This window comes from Myotis brandtii, unplaced genomic scaffold (assembly GCF_000412655.1).
Source record: "Myotis brandtii unplaced genomic scaffold, ASM41265v1 scaffold411, whole genome shotgun sequence".
NCBI classification, from domain to species: Eukaryota; Metazoa; Chordata; class Mammalia; order Chiroptera; family Vespertilionidae; genus Myotis; species Myotis brandtii.
This window is the reverse complement of record NW_005365804.1, coordinates 1,226,067-1,240,172: the sequence shown is the minus strand read 5'-3', so window position 1 is coordinate 1,240,172 and position 14,106 is coordinate 1,226,067. Positions and strand designations below refer to the sequence as shown.

General features: G+C 59.2%; 1 protein-coding gene across 4 annotated transcripts in view; it reads left to right on the top strand.

Moving 5' to 3' along the window:
• ADGRG1 (adhesion G protein-coupled receptor G1) overlaps positions 1–13,903 on the top strand; it is a 36,110-nt gene extending 22,207 nt beyond the window's left edge. The window contains exons 2-14 of one of the 4 annotated variants that reach the window (XM_014545546.1): positions 4,410–4,508; positions 5,484–5,906; positions 6,698–6,854; positions 7,393–7,540; positions 8,039–8,170; positions 8,495–8,611; positions 8,866–8,911; positions 9,141–9,244; positions 9,964–10,082; positions 10,688–10,956; positions 11,091–11,271; positions 11,910–12,178; positions 12,353–13,903. In XM_014545546.1, coding sequence (XP_014401032.1) covers positions 4,445–4,508; positions 5,484–5,906; positions 6,698–6,854; positions 7,393–7,540; positions 8,039–8,170; positions 8,495–8,611; positions 8,866–8,911; positions 9,141–9,244; positions 9,964–10,082; positions 10,688–10,956; positions 11,091–11,271; positions 11,910–12,178; positions 12,353–12,483 — 2,160 coding nt within the window. In that variant the 5' untranslated portion in view covers positions 4,410–4,444 and the 3' untranslated portion in view covers positions 12,484–13,903. The remainder of the gene's footprint in view (positions 1–4,409; positions 4,509–5,483; positions 5,907–6,697; positions 6,855–7,392; positions 7,541–8,038; positions 8,171–8,494; positions 8,612–8,865; positions 8,912–9,140; positions 9,245–9,963; positions 10,083–10,687; positions 10,957–11,090; positions 11,272–11,909; positions 12,179–12,352) is intronic. The other 3 variants (XM_014545547.1, XM_014545549.1, XM_005873514.2) reach the window with 3 other exon arrangements.
• The last annotated feature ends 203 nt before the right edge of the window (positions 13,904–14,106 follow it).

Below are 14,106 nucleotides of genomic sequence, written 5' to 3'. Positions count from 1 at the left end.
GGGGGGAAGGGGGGCTGTGAAAATGCATTTTAGTCAACTCCCTTGGGGGGTCTGACCCACCCCACAGGCAGGTTTGGGTCCCTGTGATGTGACCTGGTGACAATGGGGTTGGGTATTGGTAACCCCCTCAAGAGTTGAGAAGTGAATTCTGGTGGGGGATGGGGGGTTGGGTAGAGCTTCCAGCAGAGGGTGTGTGTGAAGTGACTCTCGAAAGATGAGTGGAGCTGTCGCAGGGGTCGGGAGGCAGAGGGACAGGAGGTGGGTGAGGGCCGCAGTGTCTGCAAAGGGACGGAGGAGAGGGGCGGGGACCAGGCCCCCAGCATCCTCCTGGAGGGGTGCCTGCCAGGGAAGGCTTCACCCCAGGGCCGCCAGGTCCTGTCCACTCAACTTCCACCTCCATCCTCTGAGGAAATGGCTTTTCCAGGAGCAGGGCCCGGGCTGGCGGTGACTCGGTGACTCGTGGCTGGACACGGTGGGCAGAGGAAGTGACTCAGACCCCGGGGGGGAAAGTGAGCTGTGGGTCTCCTGCCCATGGCCCCCCCAACCCCCCTCCCCCCCGCGAGATGGGCAGGGCTGGGCCTGAGCTGGAGCCGGAGCCTGAGCCCCTCTCCTGGCCCAGACAAGCCAGGGGTACCCGCTGCTCCTCCTGGATCCTGGGGGACCCTGTGACGGTGGCCCCCCTTGTGTCAGGCTGGGCCTAACTGTTCTGCTCTCTGCGTGTGTTTAGGAAAAGCCTGAGGTCAGGGACAGCTGCTCTGGGAGGGGAGCTGGGGGGTGGGGCTCCCCGAGGGGCTCGGCCCCCAAACCCTCTCTCCCAGGCTGGAGTTCTCTGCACTGCCTCCACTGCCCCCCACTTTCTCTCCTTTGCTTTGGGGATCTTCCACGCCAAGGGCATGTGCATCCCGGGGAGCTTTGTCTGCAAAGAGTTCTCTAGAGCGAGACCCAGGGCCCGGTCTTGACTCCCCCCGTGGTGATCATGGAGCAGATAGCCCTTCTCTAGCCTCAGTTTCCTCATCTGCAAAATGGCCAAGCAGTAGGCCCAGCCTAACAGGGTGCCTCAAAGGATTTCATGGGCTAGTGTAGAGGGTGCTCTGCTGTTATCATCGAGCCTGGCCAGTGCTGTGTGAGGGTAGACGAGGGTCTGGCCTGGGGACCAGCGGTTGGTTGGCTCTAAGAGTATTTGATGGCCGAGGCCTGTCCAGCTCTGTGGGTCCCCAGATCCAGAGACCGGGGACAAGGTTCTGGCCACGCGGACCATGTGGAGGTTCAGGTATGGGGTTCAGCCTGCAGAGCACAGACCCCCCTCATTCCCGCTGAGCCAGGTGGGGGGCACGTGGGGTGGGGACCAGGGCATCCTGGAGGTGCTGGAGTGTGTGGTCTGCATCATGGGAACTGAATGTACTGCCAAGTGGGCAGCGTGGGGTGGCAGACGTGCCCTCCCCCTGCCCGATCTGGGTTGGGGTCTTTTCCTGTCCCATCCGCTCTCCTGTCCCCCGGGTCCTGTGGGCAGCCTCAGGTCCGGCTGGGAGGAGGGACTTTTCTGGGTGGGGTTTCGGTCTTCCCGTTGCGCTCCGGGAAGGAAGCTTCATGCTCTGAGAATTTCCCGGCACGGTGCTGCGGAGGCCACGGACACGGGCTGGGGCCGGGAGGGGGGGGGGGTGGGGGGAGGAGGCGACACAGGAAGGGCCTGTGACAGCCGGGAGATAGATATTTATTTAATACATTTTTATTGATGTCAGAGAGGAAGGAGAGGGAGAGAGAGCTAGAAACATCAATGATGAGAGCGAATCATGGGTCTGCTGCCTCCTACACGCCCCCCACTGGGGATCGAGCCCGCAACCCGGGCATGTGCCCTGACCAAGAATCGAACCGTGACCTCCTCGTTCATATGTCAATGCTCAACCCCTGAGCCACGCCGGCTGGGCATATACAGAGATATTTAGCTGACACAGGTGGCTTCTACCGCACACATGGCCCTGTTCTAAGTCCTTTACGGCTATCAACTCATTTAATTCTTGCAATGACCGCTGCGGTAGGCTTGATTTTTAGTGCTATTTACAACGAGGGAACTGCGACCCTATCCTGGGACCTAAGCTAGGGACAGTGGTCGCTCACTTCGAAGGTCAGTGTGCCAGAGAGATGCGTGCCTGCCGGCCAGCTCCATCCTCGCCTGCTGTGCGATGTCAGGAAGTCGTTGGCCCTCTCTAGGCCTCAAATCTAAAAGCCATAACGTGGTCGGGGTGAAGGGGATCAATGCGGGGGGTGGGGGGAGCAAGCGGACATCTGTATTACTTTCAACAATAAAGATACATTTAAAATAGAATAAAATAAACGCCATAACATGGAGAACTTGAGCCAAATTCTCAAAGTGATGTGCGAACTACGAGTTCACAGCATAAAGCAGAGGTCACGGCAAGGGAGGCTGCCTGGAAGAGGTGACATCTGGATAGGGAGTCAGAGGTAGACAGCGACAGAGGCTGGCTGAGAGGAGAAGGAAAGGGGGGGGGGGCCAGGAGGGACATATTTCTGTCCAGGATGCTGCGTTTCCTTCCTCTGGTCTGGGTGGCAGAAGGCAGTTTCAAAAGGGTTCAAAATGTTCAGAGCGGCCACAGAGTGAAACCTTAAAAATCACAACCTAGGAAACAGTGGCCGTTCCCTAAAACACTTTCACATCCTTCTTCTAAGGGGTCCTGTGATGCCACCAGAGCAGGATGATGAGCCCGATTGACCAATGATGGGATTGATGAGGCCCAAGAAATTAGGGTTCCATTACACGTAGAAGACTAGCTGTAACTTGAGGGGGGCAGGTTAGTTCGAGGAAGGCACGGCCCAAGCAGGAGACAATGAGCTCTTGCCTGGGTCACCCCTCCCTTTAACACTACCCTCAACTAGGCCATTTAAATGCCACCTCTTCCTGGAAGCCCTCCTTGGTTTCTACCAAACTCTCACTCCTCCCGTGCCCCTAGGTTGCCAGGCTTCCCTTCGTCTGGCCTGTGGCAGGTGATTGCATCTGTCACCATGACCATATGCAGTTCCCCACAGGATGAGGGTTTCTGTCTGCGTCTGGCACCACCCAACTTGGTTAGAGGGCCAAATGGCAGCGGCAAAGACCAAGCCACCTGGCATCTCTCTATGCGTGCCAGGCACACAGGTTCTCTGCCAGGCACCACAGTTCTGACCAGGCAGGAAGAACTCCTGGCTTCTGGGCAAGTCACTTAACCCCCTGGACCTCAGTTTGGCCCACGTCACAGGGTTGGAGAGGATTAATATAGGTACGAGGGTGGGGTGGGCCAGCACAGGCTGGCAGAGAGGCCATGGTGGGTCAGAAGTGCCCCCTCCACCCCGGGGCGGAGGTGGAGGTGAGGGTAGTTGGGCCACCCCCCATTTGAGCCATAAGGTTGAGTGTCTCCCCTTCAGTCTCACAGCGGTTCCAGACACCCAGAGCCCTGGAAACTGGCTCCCCCTGGTGGTCACGATGGGAAGCGCCCTTCCCCTCTGGCCCCTGTAGAGGGCGCCATGAACGCGCTGATTCTTCACTCTTCTTTCACTTGTTCACCCCACCTCCCTGCTCTCCGCTGTCCACAGAGATGGATTGGGAGGGAGCTCCCTGGCGGGCGGAGGAGGGCGTGCACCATCCTGCACCTCCTGGGAGGCTAGTAAAGGGCGCCTTGGCCAGTGGTGGGAACCAAAGGAGGCCAGGACCGCCAGCAGAGGGATTTGAGGAAGGCTTCCTGGAGGAGGTGTCCTCTGAGCTGGGTGTTGGGGATGGGGATGGTGAGGTTCCTGGGGAGGACTCTGAGAGCCCCCTTTCTCCTGAGTCGCCTCCAGGCCTGGAGGGGGCATGGCGGTTCCAGGGGGCGCTGTGGAGCCTTCCCCACCAGATCCTAGCGGACTCTGAGAGCCCCCTTTCTCCTGAGTCGCCTCCAGGTGGCGCTGTGGAGCCTTCCCCACCAGATCCTAGCAAAGATGACCCTAGCCTTGCCCTGCTGGGTCCAGAGGGCCCCATTTTCTGTGACTTCTACAGGGTCCTGTGGCAAGCAAGAGGTGCAGCCAGGGCTTGAACTTGGCCGGGCTCTGGTCAGCCACAGCCTCTTTTTTACCAAAAAAAAAAAAATTGCTGCACTCCCCACACTGGGGATCAAGCCCGTAACCTGGGCATGTGCCCTGACTGGGAATCGAACCCTGACCTCCTGGTTCATAAGTCGATGCTCATCCATTGAACCATACCAGCGGGGCCAGCCACAGCCTCTTGATGCTCAGCTTCTGGCAGGTTTGGGGGGGTCCGCGGGCTCTTTCCACACTTGCCTCCCCACCTCACACCCCCCCATGCTACACGGCCTCCCCTCTGCAGGGCTGGCTCAGCCTCCCTGTGGGTCAGGCCCCTGGCTAACATCCCTGCTGTCTTTCAGGCAGTGACTTCCCAGGGTGACTCCTAAGGCGGAAGATGGCTGCCCCAGTGCAGGTGCAGACAGGGCCGCTGCTGCTGGGTCTGCTGCTCCTGGTTCAAGGTAGGCTTTCCTGGGACGGCTGGGACTGGCATCAAAGGCCCCCATGCCTAGGCCAGCGGCCAGTGCACCCCTAAGCCCTTGGGCAGGCACAGGCCTGCAGACACAGCTTAGCAAGTAGATGGTACCTTTGAGAAAAGAGGAAGGTCCCCCCCCTTTTTTTTAAAGAATAGTTTATTGATTGTTAGAGAGAGAAATGGAGAAGAGAGAAACATCAATCGGCTGCCTCCTGCATGCCCCCTACCGGGCACTGAGCCTGCAACCCAGGCATGTGAGCTGACTGGGAATGGAACCAGCAACTTTTTGGTGCACGGGACAACCCCCAGCCAACTGAGCCACACCGGCCAGGGCAGGGCACCCCTTTTTCTCTGGCAGATGTAGTTTGCCGATGCACAGCTTGGGGTGGGGATCACGGACTGGGTTTCTGCCCCACTCACTCTGGAGCCAGAGAATCCTTGTGCAATGCCCAAAACCTGTCTATAGCAGCATGGCCTCATCAAATACCTGATTGCTATTTAAAAATGCTTTGCCTTAGAAATGATGACTTTTGAGTTTCTTCTTTTCATATTTTGAAGCCAATGATTTTTAAAAAAATATATTTTATTGATTTTTTACAGAGAGGAAGAGAGAGGGATAGAGAGTTAGAAACATGGATGAGAGAGAAACATCGATCAGCTGCCTCCTCCTGCACACCCCCTACTGGGGATGTGCCTGCAACCAAGGTACATGCCCTTGACCGGAATCAAACCTGGGACCCTTCAGTCCACAGGCCGGCGCTCTATCCACTGAGCCAAACCGGTTAGGGCGAAGCCAATGATTTTTGAGCAAGGTCACTCACATTTTTTGTAGGCCCTCTGAGGTGCTGACCTTTGAAATGTGTGTGGGTCCCAGATACTGGGCTCCTGTGTTCTGGTCCCCGGGCCTGCCCCTCCCATGGCCCCTGCCCCAGAGTCCCATCTGCAGTGTCTGCCTCCTCAGGTGCCCAGGCTGGAGGCTTCCGGGAGGACTTCCGCTTCTGCGGCCAGAGGAACCAGACGCAGAAGAGCAGCCTCCGTTATGAGCGGTGGACACAGCTGCGCATCTCCATCGAGAACTCGGAGGAGGCCCTCACAGTCCACGCCCCCTTCCCTGGAGTCCCCAGGGCTTCCCACTTCTTCCCCGACCCCAGGGGCCTCTACCATTTCTGCCTCTCCTGGAACCGCCATGCTGGGGAATTGCACCTGCTCTACGGCAAGAACGACTTCCTGCTGAGTGACCAAGCCTCCGGCCTCCTGTGCTTCCAGGGCCAGGAGCCGATCCTGGCCCAGGGCCCCCGGATGCTCGCCACCTCTGTCAGCTCCTGGTGGAGGCCCCAGAACACCAGCCTGCCCAGTGCTGTCGGCTTCACCTTCTCCTTCCACGGTAAGCCAGGCAGGAACAGCTCGTGCAAAGGCCCTGAGGCAGGGAAGGCAGAAGAACACAAAGCAGGCTGGGAAACGGTCAGGCTCTGAGGTCCGCTCATGGAGCGCGGGCTTCGTTCACAGGCAGTGGGGAGCCACTGAAGGTGCCTGAGGAGGGGGAGAGTGTGATCCAAGGTGCGCTTCGAGAGATCTGCGGGAAGGGAGCGGTGAGGGTGGAGGGGGCCAAGTCCCATCCGGAGGCTGCGGGAAAGGCCCAGGTGAAGGAAGATGGAGTCTGAACAGGATGGGAGCAGAGCGAATGGAAAGAAGGGACTGGCTGTCAGGAGCCAGAGGATGTTTGTCCCCATTTCACAGAGGGGGAAACTGAGGCACGGAGAGGCACAGGCCCCCCACCCCTCAACATGTGCCTGTCCCCGTTTGACCACCCAAATCTGCAGCCCTGAGGTGCAGGGGACCCAGGGCCTGGAACCTGGTGTCAGGGAGGCTGCGGGTGTGGAGTCCCCAGAGCCACCACATGAGGCCCCCCCAATCCCTCTTGAGGGGACCCTGGCACGGGCCCTCCCAGTTCCTGTGTGTAGTCAGCAGGGCCCCTGGGTGGGGGTGCCCCATGTCACTCGGCGGGGGTGGCTGGAGGTTCCTGGCTGGCCGGCCGCCTCTCTGAGTGAATGGGGAGCCCATCCCACCTAGTAGAGCCTCCGTTTTTCCTTCCATAAAATGGGAATGAAGCTCTCGGAGTAGTGGGAGGATGGAGAGGCTCATGAGTGTGGCAGGGACCTCAACCAATAGCCTTAGGTGGGTCTGTCCCCCCAGATCCTCCCCACACGGCCTCCCACAATGCCTCGGTGGACATGTGCGAGCTGAAACGGGACCTCCAGCGGCTCAGCCAGCTTCTGAAGGCTCCCAGGAAGATCCCAAGGAGACCCTCGGCCACCCCCGCCCACTCCAGCCAGTGAGTGTGCACCTGGGCAGGCTGGGGACTGGAGTGGGAGGCCGGGTGGAGACCTCGCCTGGGGCTGGAACTTTCTTCTCGTCTTTCCATCTCCTCGTGGAGGAGCTGGGGTTCAGCCTGCAGGCCACGCCCCACCTGCCGGAGTGTGGGGCAAACACCACTCCTGCCGTCCAGGACAGGATGGCCAAGCCCTCTCCCCAGCAAAAGGATGGGCCCATTTCACAGTTCAGCAGACCGAGGCCAGGGGATGGTAGGGCTGCTCCACGGCCTCAGAGTAGGTCTGTCCAGGCAGAACTGGGCCCAGGACAGGCCCCACCCCCACCCCCCTTTCCTGTTTGCCCGGATGTTCCCGCTTCCTCTCTCCCTCCCGCAGGTCATCCTCTCTGTTTTTCTCTCCTTCCCCCTCTCTCCTCTCCCCTGACCCCCTTTCCCTCTCCCTGTCTGCCTCTTTCCTGTGTATCTCCCTGTGGCTCCCTGCTCGCCAGCCTGGACCCCCCACACCCCCGCCAGCAGTCACCACCTCTCTCCCCCTTGCCAGGCAGCTGCAGAGCCTGGAGTCCAAGCTGACCTCCCTGAGGTTCACAGGGGACACGGTGTCCTTCGAGGAGGAGCGGGTCAACGCCACCGTGTGGAAGCTCCAGCCCACAGCCGGCCTGCGGGACCTGCACCTCCACTCCAGGCAGGAGGTCAGGGCTCGGGACCTGCCAGGGCAGGAAGCAGATGTGGAGGCCGGGGAGGGGTGTGCTGGATGTGTGCTGACACGGAGGGAGCCAGGCCCAAGGAATTCCCTTGGTCAGGGCTACTCCTTGGAGGAGGGGGGGCTGGTCCTTGCACAAGGGGCACATCTGTGCGGACAGAGACCGCCCCCAGAACGCCTGTGCGTGAGATGGTCTCTTGCGTGGGCCTGGTGAGCTGGGAGCCATCCACACCCCACACACGAGGATGCTAAAGGCAGGATTGGCGTCTGAAGCCCGAGAACAGGATACCGTGGGATTGTCTCAGGCCTGTTTGCCCCTGGGGGCCTGGGCTCTAACCATAAAGCTCCCCGGCTAATGCTGGCGCCCACAAAGGAGGGGGGAGAGGGCTGCTGTGAGTCAGGCAGCATCCAGGAAAGTGTGTGCGTGGGAGGGGGCGGAGGGGGCGTGGGGTTTGCCTCTGGCTGACCCTAAGGACACTGTTTGCAGGAGGGGCCGGGGGAGATCCTGGAGTACTCGGTGCTGCTGCCCCGCGCGCTCTTCCAGAAGACCAAAGGCCGGAGGGGGGAGGCTGCCCAGAGACTCCTCCTGGTGGACTTCAGCAGCCAAGCCCTGTTCCAGGTACGGCCTCCCCCACCCCCTTCCACACCCCGGGAAAAGCCACGTCTGTCTGACGGAAAGATGGAAGGAAGCGTGGAGCCCAGCCCCTCCTCCAGGAGTCAGAGCCCTTCCTTACAAAGCCAGAAATTGGCCCGCACCGTGCACATCTCCCCGGGGGGTCGGAGTGGTATTGTTCTCACTACAGTGTAAATGACTACACGTGCAATCACTGTTCCCAACGGGAGACCCAGCATGCCAGCAACAGGAGCCTAGAGAGCTAGGGGATTCTGGGCCTTTCTTCTCAGCCCCGAACCCCTCCCTCCTCTCTCCCCACCTCACATCTAGGACAAGAATTCCAGCCAAGTCTTGGGGGAGAAGGTCTTGGGTATTGTTGTGCCGAACACCAAGGTCGCCAACCTCTCGGAGCCCGTGGTGCTCACCTTCCAGCACCAGCCACAGCCGGTGAGTGTGAGCAAACCGGCCGAGGAGACGGGGTCCCCTTTGGCCATGTTTTCCTTTCTTCCCCCTCTCTTCTGAATCACTGGTCTTCAACGAAATGATCGACTGGCCAATCAGCCAGTCAGGCCCAAATGGGGTGTGTGTGGGTGTGTGTGTGTGGGGGTGGGGGTGTGGGGGTGTGGCCTGACACTGACTTCCTGTCCGGCCCACGAAGGGGTGGACTGTAATGGATCCACTCTCCCCTCTGGCCCCTACAGAAGAACGTGACGCTACAATGTGTATTCTGGGTTGAAGGCTCGGCATGTGAGTGTGGAGGGGTCTGCCCTGGGCAGGTACCTGCAGGGTGGGGGGCATGGGGTTAATCAGGGAGGGCTTCCTGGACAAGGTGGGCTTTGAAGAGGGAGTGATGGCAGATGAGGGATCTGCCGGGTGGAGCAAAGGCTCGGGAGAATGATACAGTCATACATTTGGGGGTTCAGTGGGGTCCTGGGAGACTGGGCTTGATCAGAGGCCCCTGCTGTCCCCTCCCCAGTGACCGGCCCAGGGAGCTGGAGCAGCGCCGGGTGCAAGACCATCAGCAGAGAGATGCAGACGTCCTGCCACTGCGACCACCTGACCTACTTCGCAGTTCTGATGGTGAGCTCTTGCTGTGTGCCCGCCACCCCTCAGATAGTCTGTCACCCGTTCCTCACAACAACCCATTTTATAGATAATGAAACGGAGGCTCAGAGAGGTTAAGCAATTTACCCGAGGTCACACAGCTCCTAAGGAAAGGAGCTGGTCTCTAAAACCCCTGCCGTTTACCGCCAAGTTTTGGCGTATGACAAAAATGCAGATTCCTGGCCCTGACCTAGAATGCTGATTCCTCGGGGCTGGGGTGGGGCTAGGAGAGTGCTTCTAAGGAGCCCTCGAGGGGGTACCGAGGTCCATTGTGGAGGCCCTTGGGTGGGCATGAGTTCCCCCAAGATCTCAGAAGCTTTGTGTCCGAGGTTCGTGTTCTCAGAATCTTAGAACCCAGAGTCTGAGGGACCAGAGTGGCCTTCAGCTCTTCCCTGGGGCCACTCAGGTGCTTTCTCCATCCCAGACACCTCAATCCTGCGTTGAATGTTGTAGAAAACTAATCAGTGCCCGGACAGAAGAGGGTACCTGGTGAGGGCTCCTGGCCTTTGTGGGTCAGGGACCCGTTGGGGAAAGTGCTGAAAGCTATAGGCCCCTCCAGAAAATGCACTCACGGGACCGCAGTCTGCTCAGTCTGGGGAGGGGGTTCACAGACCCTGGAGGGCCCCCCGCCCCACGGACCACGGGCTCATGGAGGGGGCACACTGAGGCAGCGCTGACCTGTCTCGTGGACCCAGGTGGCCTCCGTGGAGGTGGACGCCGTGCACAAGCACTACCTGACCCTCCTGTCCTACGTGGGCTGTGTCATCTCCGCCCTGGCCTGCGTCCTCACCATCGCCGCCTACCTCTTCTCCAGGTAGGACCGGGGAGGGCGGCAGAGGGGAGGGAGGCCCGTTCCAGGCCCCCAGGCCAGGACCCACCACCATGGAGACCTGCCCTGGAGATGGGTGTGGTGGTGGGAGCCGTGAGAGGTGCTGGCTGCTGGCCCCTGGGCACCGCATTCCCTCCTCAGATCTGTGGTGTGTGGGTAACAGCATTTTCCCCTGACTTTGGGAGCATCTGGTGGGTTGTAGTGACTGATTTGTCTATTTTGCTGTCTGGCTAAGGCTGCTGTTAAATGCACATAGTAGGTGCACAGGGACAAGTGGGGAATGGCTTGGCTGCAGTCAGGAGTCTGTGTGTGTGTGTGGTGTTTGTGTGTGTGTAGTCTGGAAGGCTGCCTGGAGGAGGAGGAGCGGGTACCCCCTCTACCCCCTTCCCACGCCAGTCACAGGATAACCATTCCTCTTGCCCCACCCCCTAAATGCACATAGTAGGTGCACAGGGACAAGTGGGGAATAGCTTGGCTGCAGTCCGGAGTCTGTGTGTGTGTGGTGTTTGTGTGTGTAGTCTGGGAAGGCTGCCTGGAGGAGGAGGAGTGGGTCACAGGGTAACCATTCCCCTTGCCCTACCCCCACGCAGGAGGAAGTCTCGGGATTACACCATCAAGGTGCACATGAACCTGCTGCTGGCTGTCTTCCTGCTGGATGTGAGCTTCCTGCTCAGTGAGCCGGTGGCCCTGACAGGCTCCGAGGCTGGCTGCCGCGCCAGCGCCATCTTCCTACACTTCTCCCTGCTAGCCTGCCTCTCCTGGATGGGCCTGGAGGGCTACAACCTCTACCGACTGGTGGTGGAGGTCTTCGGCACCTACGTCCCTGGCTACCTGCTCAAGCTGAGCGTCGTGGGCTGGGGTAAGTTGGTGCAGGGTGTTGGTGGGCCCCCAGACCTGCCCTGGCTTCTGGCCAAACCAGGCACCTGGCTGTGCTTCTCCACCCAGCTCTCTGGCAGCTTCCTCACTGCCTCCTTCCCCCTCCCCCATCCTCAGGCTCACCAGAAGGCAGGGGAGGGGTGAGCCTCACAGGGTGGGAGATGGAGTTTCACTCTTTGCTGTCCACAGGCTTCCCCGCCTTCCTGGTGACCTTGGTGGCACTGGTGGACATTAACAACTATGGCTCCATCATCCTGTCTGTGCAAAGGACCCCAGAGAGTGTCATCTATCCTTCCATGTGAGTGGCTGTGTGTGGTGGGGCAGGAGTTTGGGCCTCGGAGTGCTTTACCTTTGTACCATCTATATTATTACTTGCTTTAATATTTTCCTTTAAATCGTCTAACTGTTGATTTAAAGATATATTTTTTTAAAATTATCTTATCAACTACAAATCGGAAACCAGCATCACTGTCAGACACAGCAAGTAATCATACAAACAAACACATGCTTCACCTTTGTACCATCTATATTATTACTTGCTTTAATATTTCCTTTAAATCGTCTAACTATTGATTTAAATATATATCTTTTAAAAATTATCATATCAACTACATATCAGAAACCAGCATCACTGTCAGACACAGCGAGTAATCATACAAACAAACACGGGGACAAGGAAGCCCTGGTACCAAATGCTGGCTGATGGCTGTGAACCGGAGGCCGGCTCTTTGTTGAAAAGGGAGACTAGCAAGAGTAAGAGGCAATAAAAACACATCAGCACCCAACGGAGCCTTTCCTTTGACTCCCGAGAAGGAATAAAGGAGACTTGAGGACAGAGTGACTTTTTACCCCATGAGCCCCTGGTGTTTAAAGCAGTTCCCCTGCACCCCCCTGGGCCCGCCCAGCCCTGCACTGAGCCCCCACCCTGGTCCGCAGGTGCTGGATCCGGGACTCCCTGGTCAGCCACATCACCAACCTGGGCCTCTTCAGCCTGGTGTTTCTGTTCAACGCGGCCATGCTGGCCACGATGGTGGTGCAGATCCTGCGGCTGCATCCGCACACCCAGAAGTGGCCCCACGTGCTGACACTGCTGGGCCTCAGCCTGGTCCTCGGCCTGCCCTGGGCCCTGGTCTTCTTCTCCTTTGCTTCCGGCACCTTCCAGCTTGTTGTCCTCTACTTCTTCAGCATCATGACCTCCTTCCAAGGTAGGCGTGGCCTGGTGTCGTGGGTGACCGCGGGGTCACGTTGGTGCCGGGAGCCTGTGTTCAGAGGAGGGCAGAGGGCAGGGGGCAGATCTGAGTCGAGGTGACTCTGGGAGGGAGAAGTTGGGGGGATGCTGCCGCCCGCCAGCTGAGCCCCGTGTCCCTCGCCGCCCACAGGCTTCCTCATCTTCCTCTGGTACTGGTCCATGCGGCTGCAGGCCCAGGGCGGGCCCTCCCCTCTGAAGAGCAGCTCGGACAGCACCAGGCTCCCCATCACCTCGGGCAGCACCTCGTCCAGCTGCATCTAGGTCGCCAGCCCGCCACCCGGTGTGAGGGAGCAGCGATGCGGCCTCGCACCACTGCCTGCGCCCCTGCCGCCAGCCCCGGGATCTCAGAGGGCTGGAGCTGTCGCATGGCGGCCGGACTCCCAGGCTGGGCCTTCTGAATTGGCCCTCGGACCACCGGGCTCTTGGGCTCACTCTCAAGGGGCTCAGGAGTGGGACCATCCTCCTGGCCGCCCTCGCCTGGGGCTGAACTCGCCCGCCCTGGGCTCAGCCCTCGTGGCTGGGGGTTGGGAACCGCAGGCCCCGGAGTCAGATCGTGGACCTTGGAGGACTGGCAGTCTTTGGCCTCGTGCTTCTGCCCAGGACGGAAGTGGGCCGTGGCTATCCTGTTTCTGGTGACCATCCTCCTGGCCGCCCTCGCCTGGGGCTGAACTCGCCCGCCCTGGGCTCAGCCCTCATGGCTGGGGGTCGGGAACCGCAGGCCCCGGAGTCAGATGGTGGACCTTGGAGGCCTGGCAGAGTCTTTGGCCTCGTGCCTCTGCCCAGGACAGAAGTGGGCCGTGGCTATCCTGTTTCTGGCGACCACCAGGAGGGTACTCTGCAGCCCCTGTCATTTTAACCCAAGGGTGGCACCCAGGGTGAAAGGGATTGGGGCCGAGCTTCAGACCTCGGCGGGAGGAGACTCCTACCCCCACCCCGACCAGCAGCAGCTGCCCTGCGGCTGAGCTCAGGGCTTTGTGCTCTGTCAGCTTCCCAACCCACCCTCTCCCCTCCCCTGTCCTCCACGCACAGCCCGGGGTCCCCAATTCTAATGGTGTGTTTTGGGTCGTGGTTCCCCAGAGCTGCCCTGTGCCTGCTGTAAACCTTTACCTACTGCACGGGCCTTTGCGGGCCCCTGACTCAGGCTTAGGATAGGTGTTCTGGGCTAGTTCCGTTTGTCCACCTGGGCCTCTCTATAAGCTGCATCACCCTCGTTCACTGCCAAGCCCATACCTCTTGGGGGACCTCAGCCTCCCCAAGGCCTGCTGGTGGCAGGAACCATGGCCCATGGTGGAGTAAGTCTGTTTCCACCCCGGCACCCTGCAGACCGAGGCATATCTCAGCTGGTGACACCGGCCTAGAGCCCATCGCAGTTCACTCTGCTGGACACAGAGGGTCAGACCTGTCACTCCCCCTGTGACCTCCTAGCCTCCAGACCAGAGCTCCTGGAGCTACAGGTATGGAGTCAGGGGAGCCATCCGCCTGGCGGGAAATCCAGGAAGACTTCCTGCAGGAGGCAGCATTGGATCTGCATCTCAGCCTTACGGATGGGGAGGATTTTCTTTGTAGTTACTAATTCATTTGTCTTTGATATTAAAAAGGAAGTGATATTCATTGTAGAGAATTTGGAAAGCGTAGAAGAGTGTAAAGAAGGAAATAAAAGTCTGCTGTTGTCGTCACCTAACAAATTGATGTAAACATTTTGGGGCGCTGCCCCCGAGTTTTCTTCTCTGCTTCTGTTAAAAGTCACTGATTGGGAAGCGTGAATGAGAGAAGAGGACTATGTGTGTGTGTGTGTGGGGGGGGGAGCGGGGGGAACAAAACAAAACACCTACTGGACAAGGGGAAGGATAAATGGCAACTTGGAGTCAGTGTTGGGAGGCAATA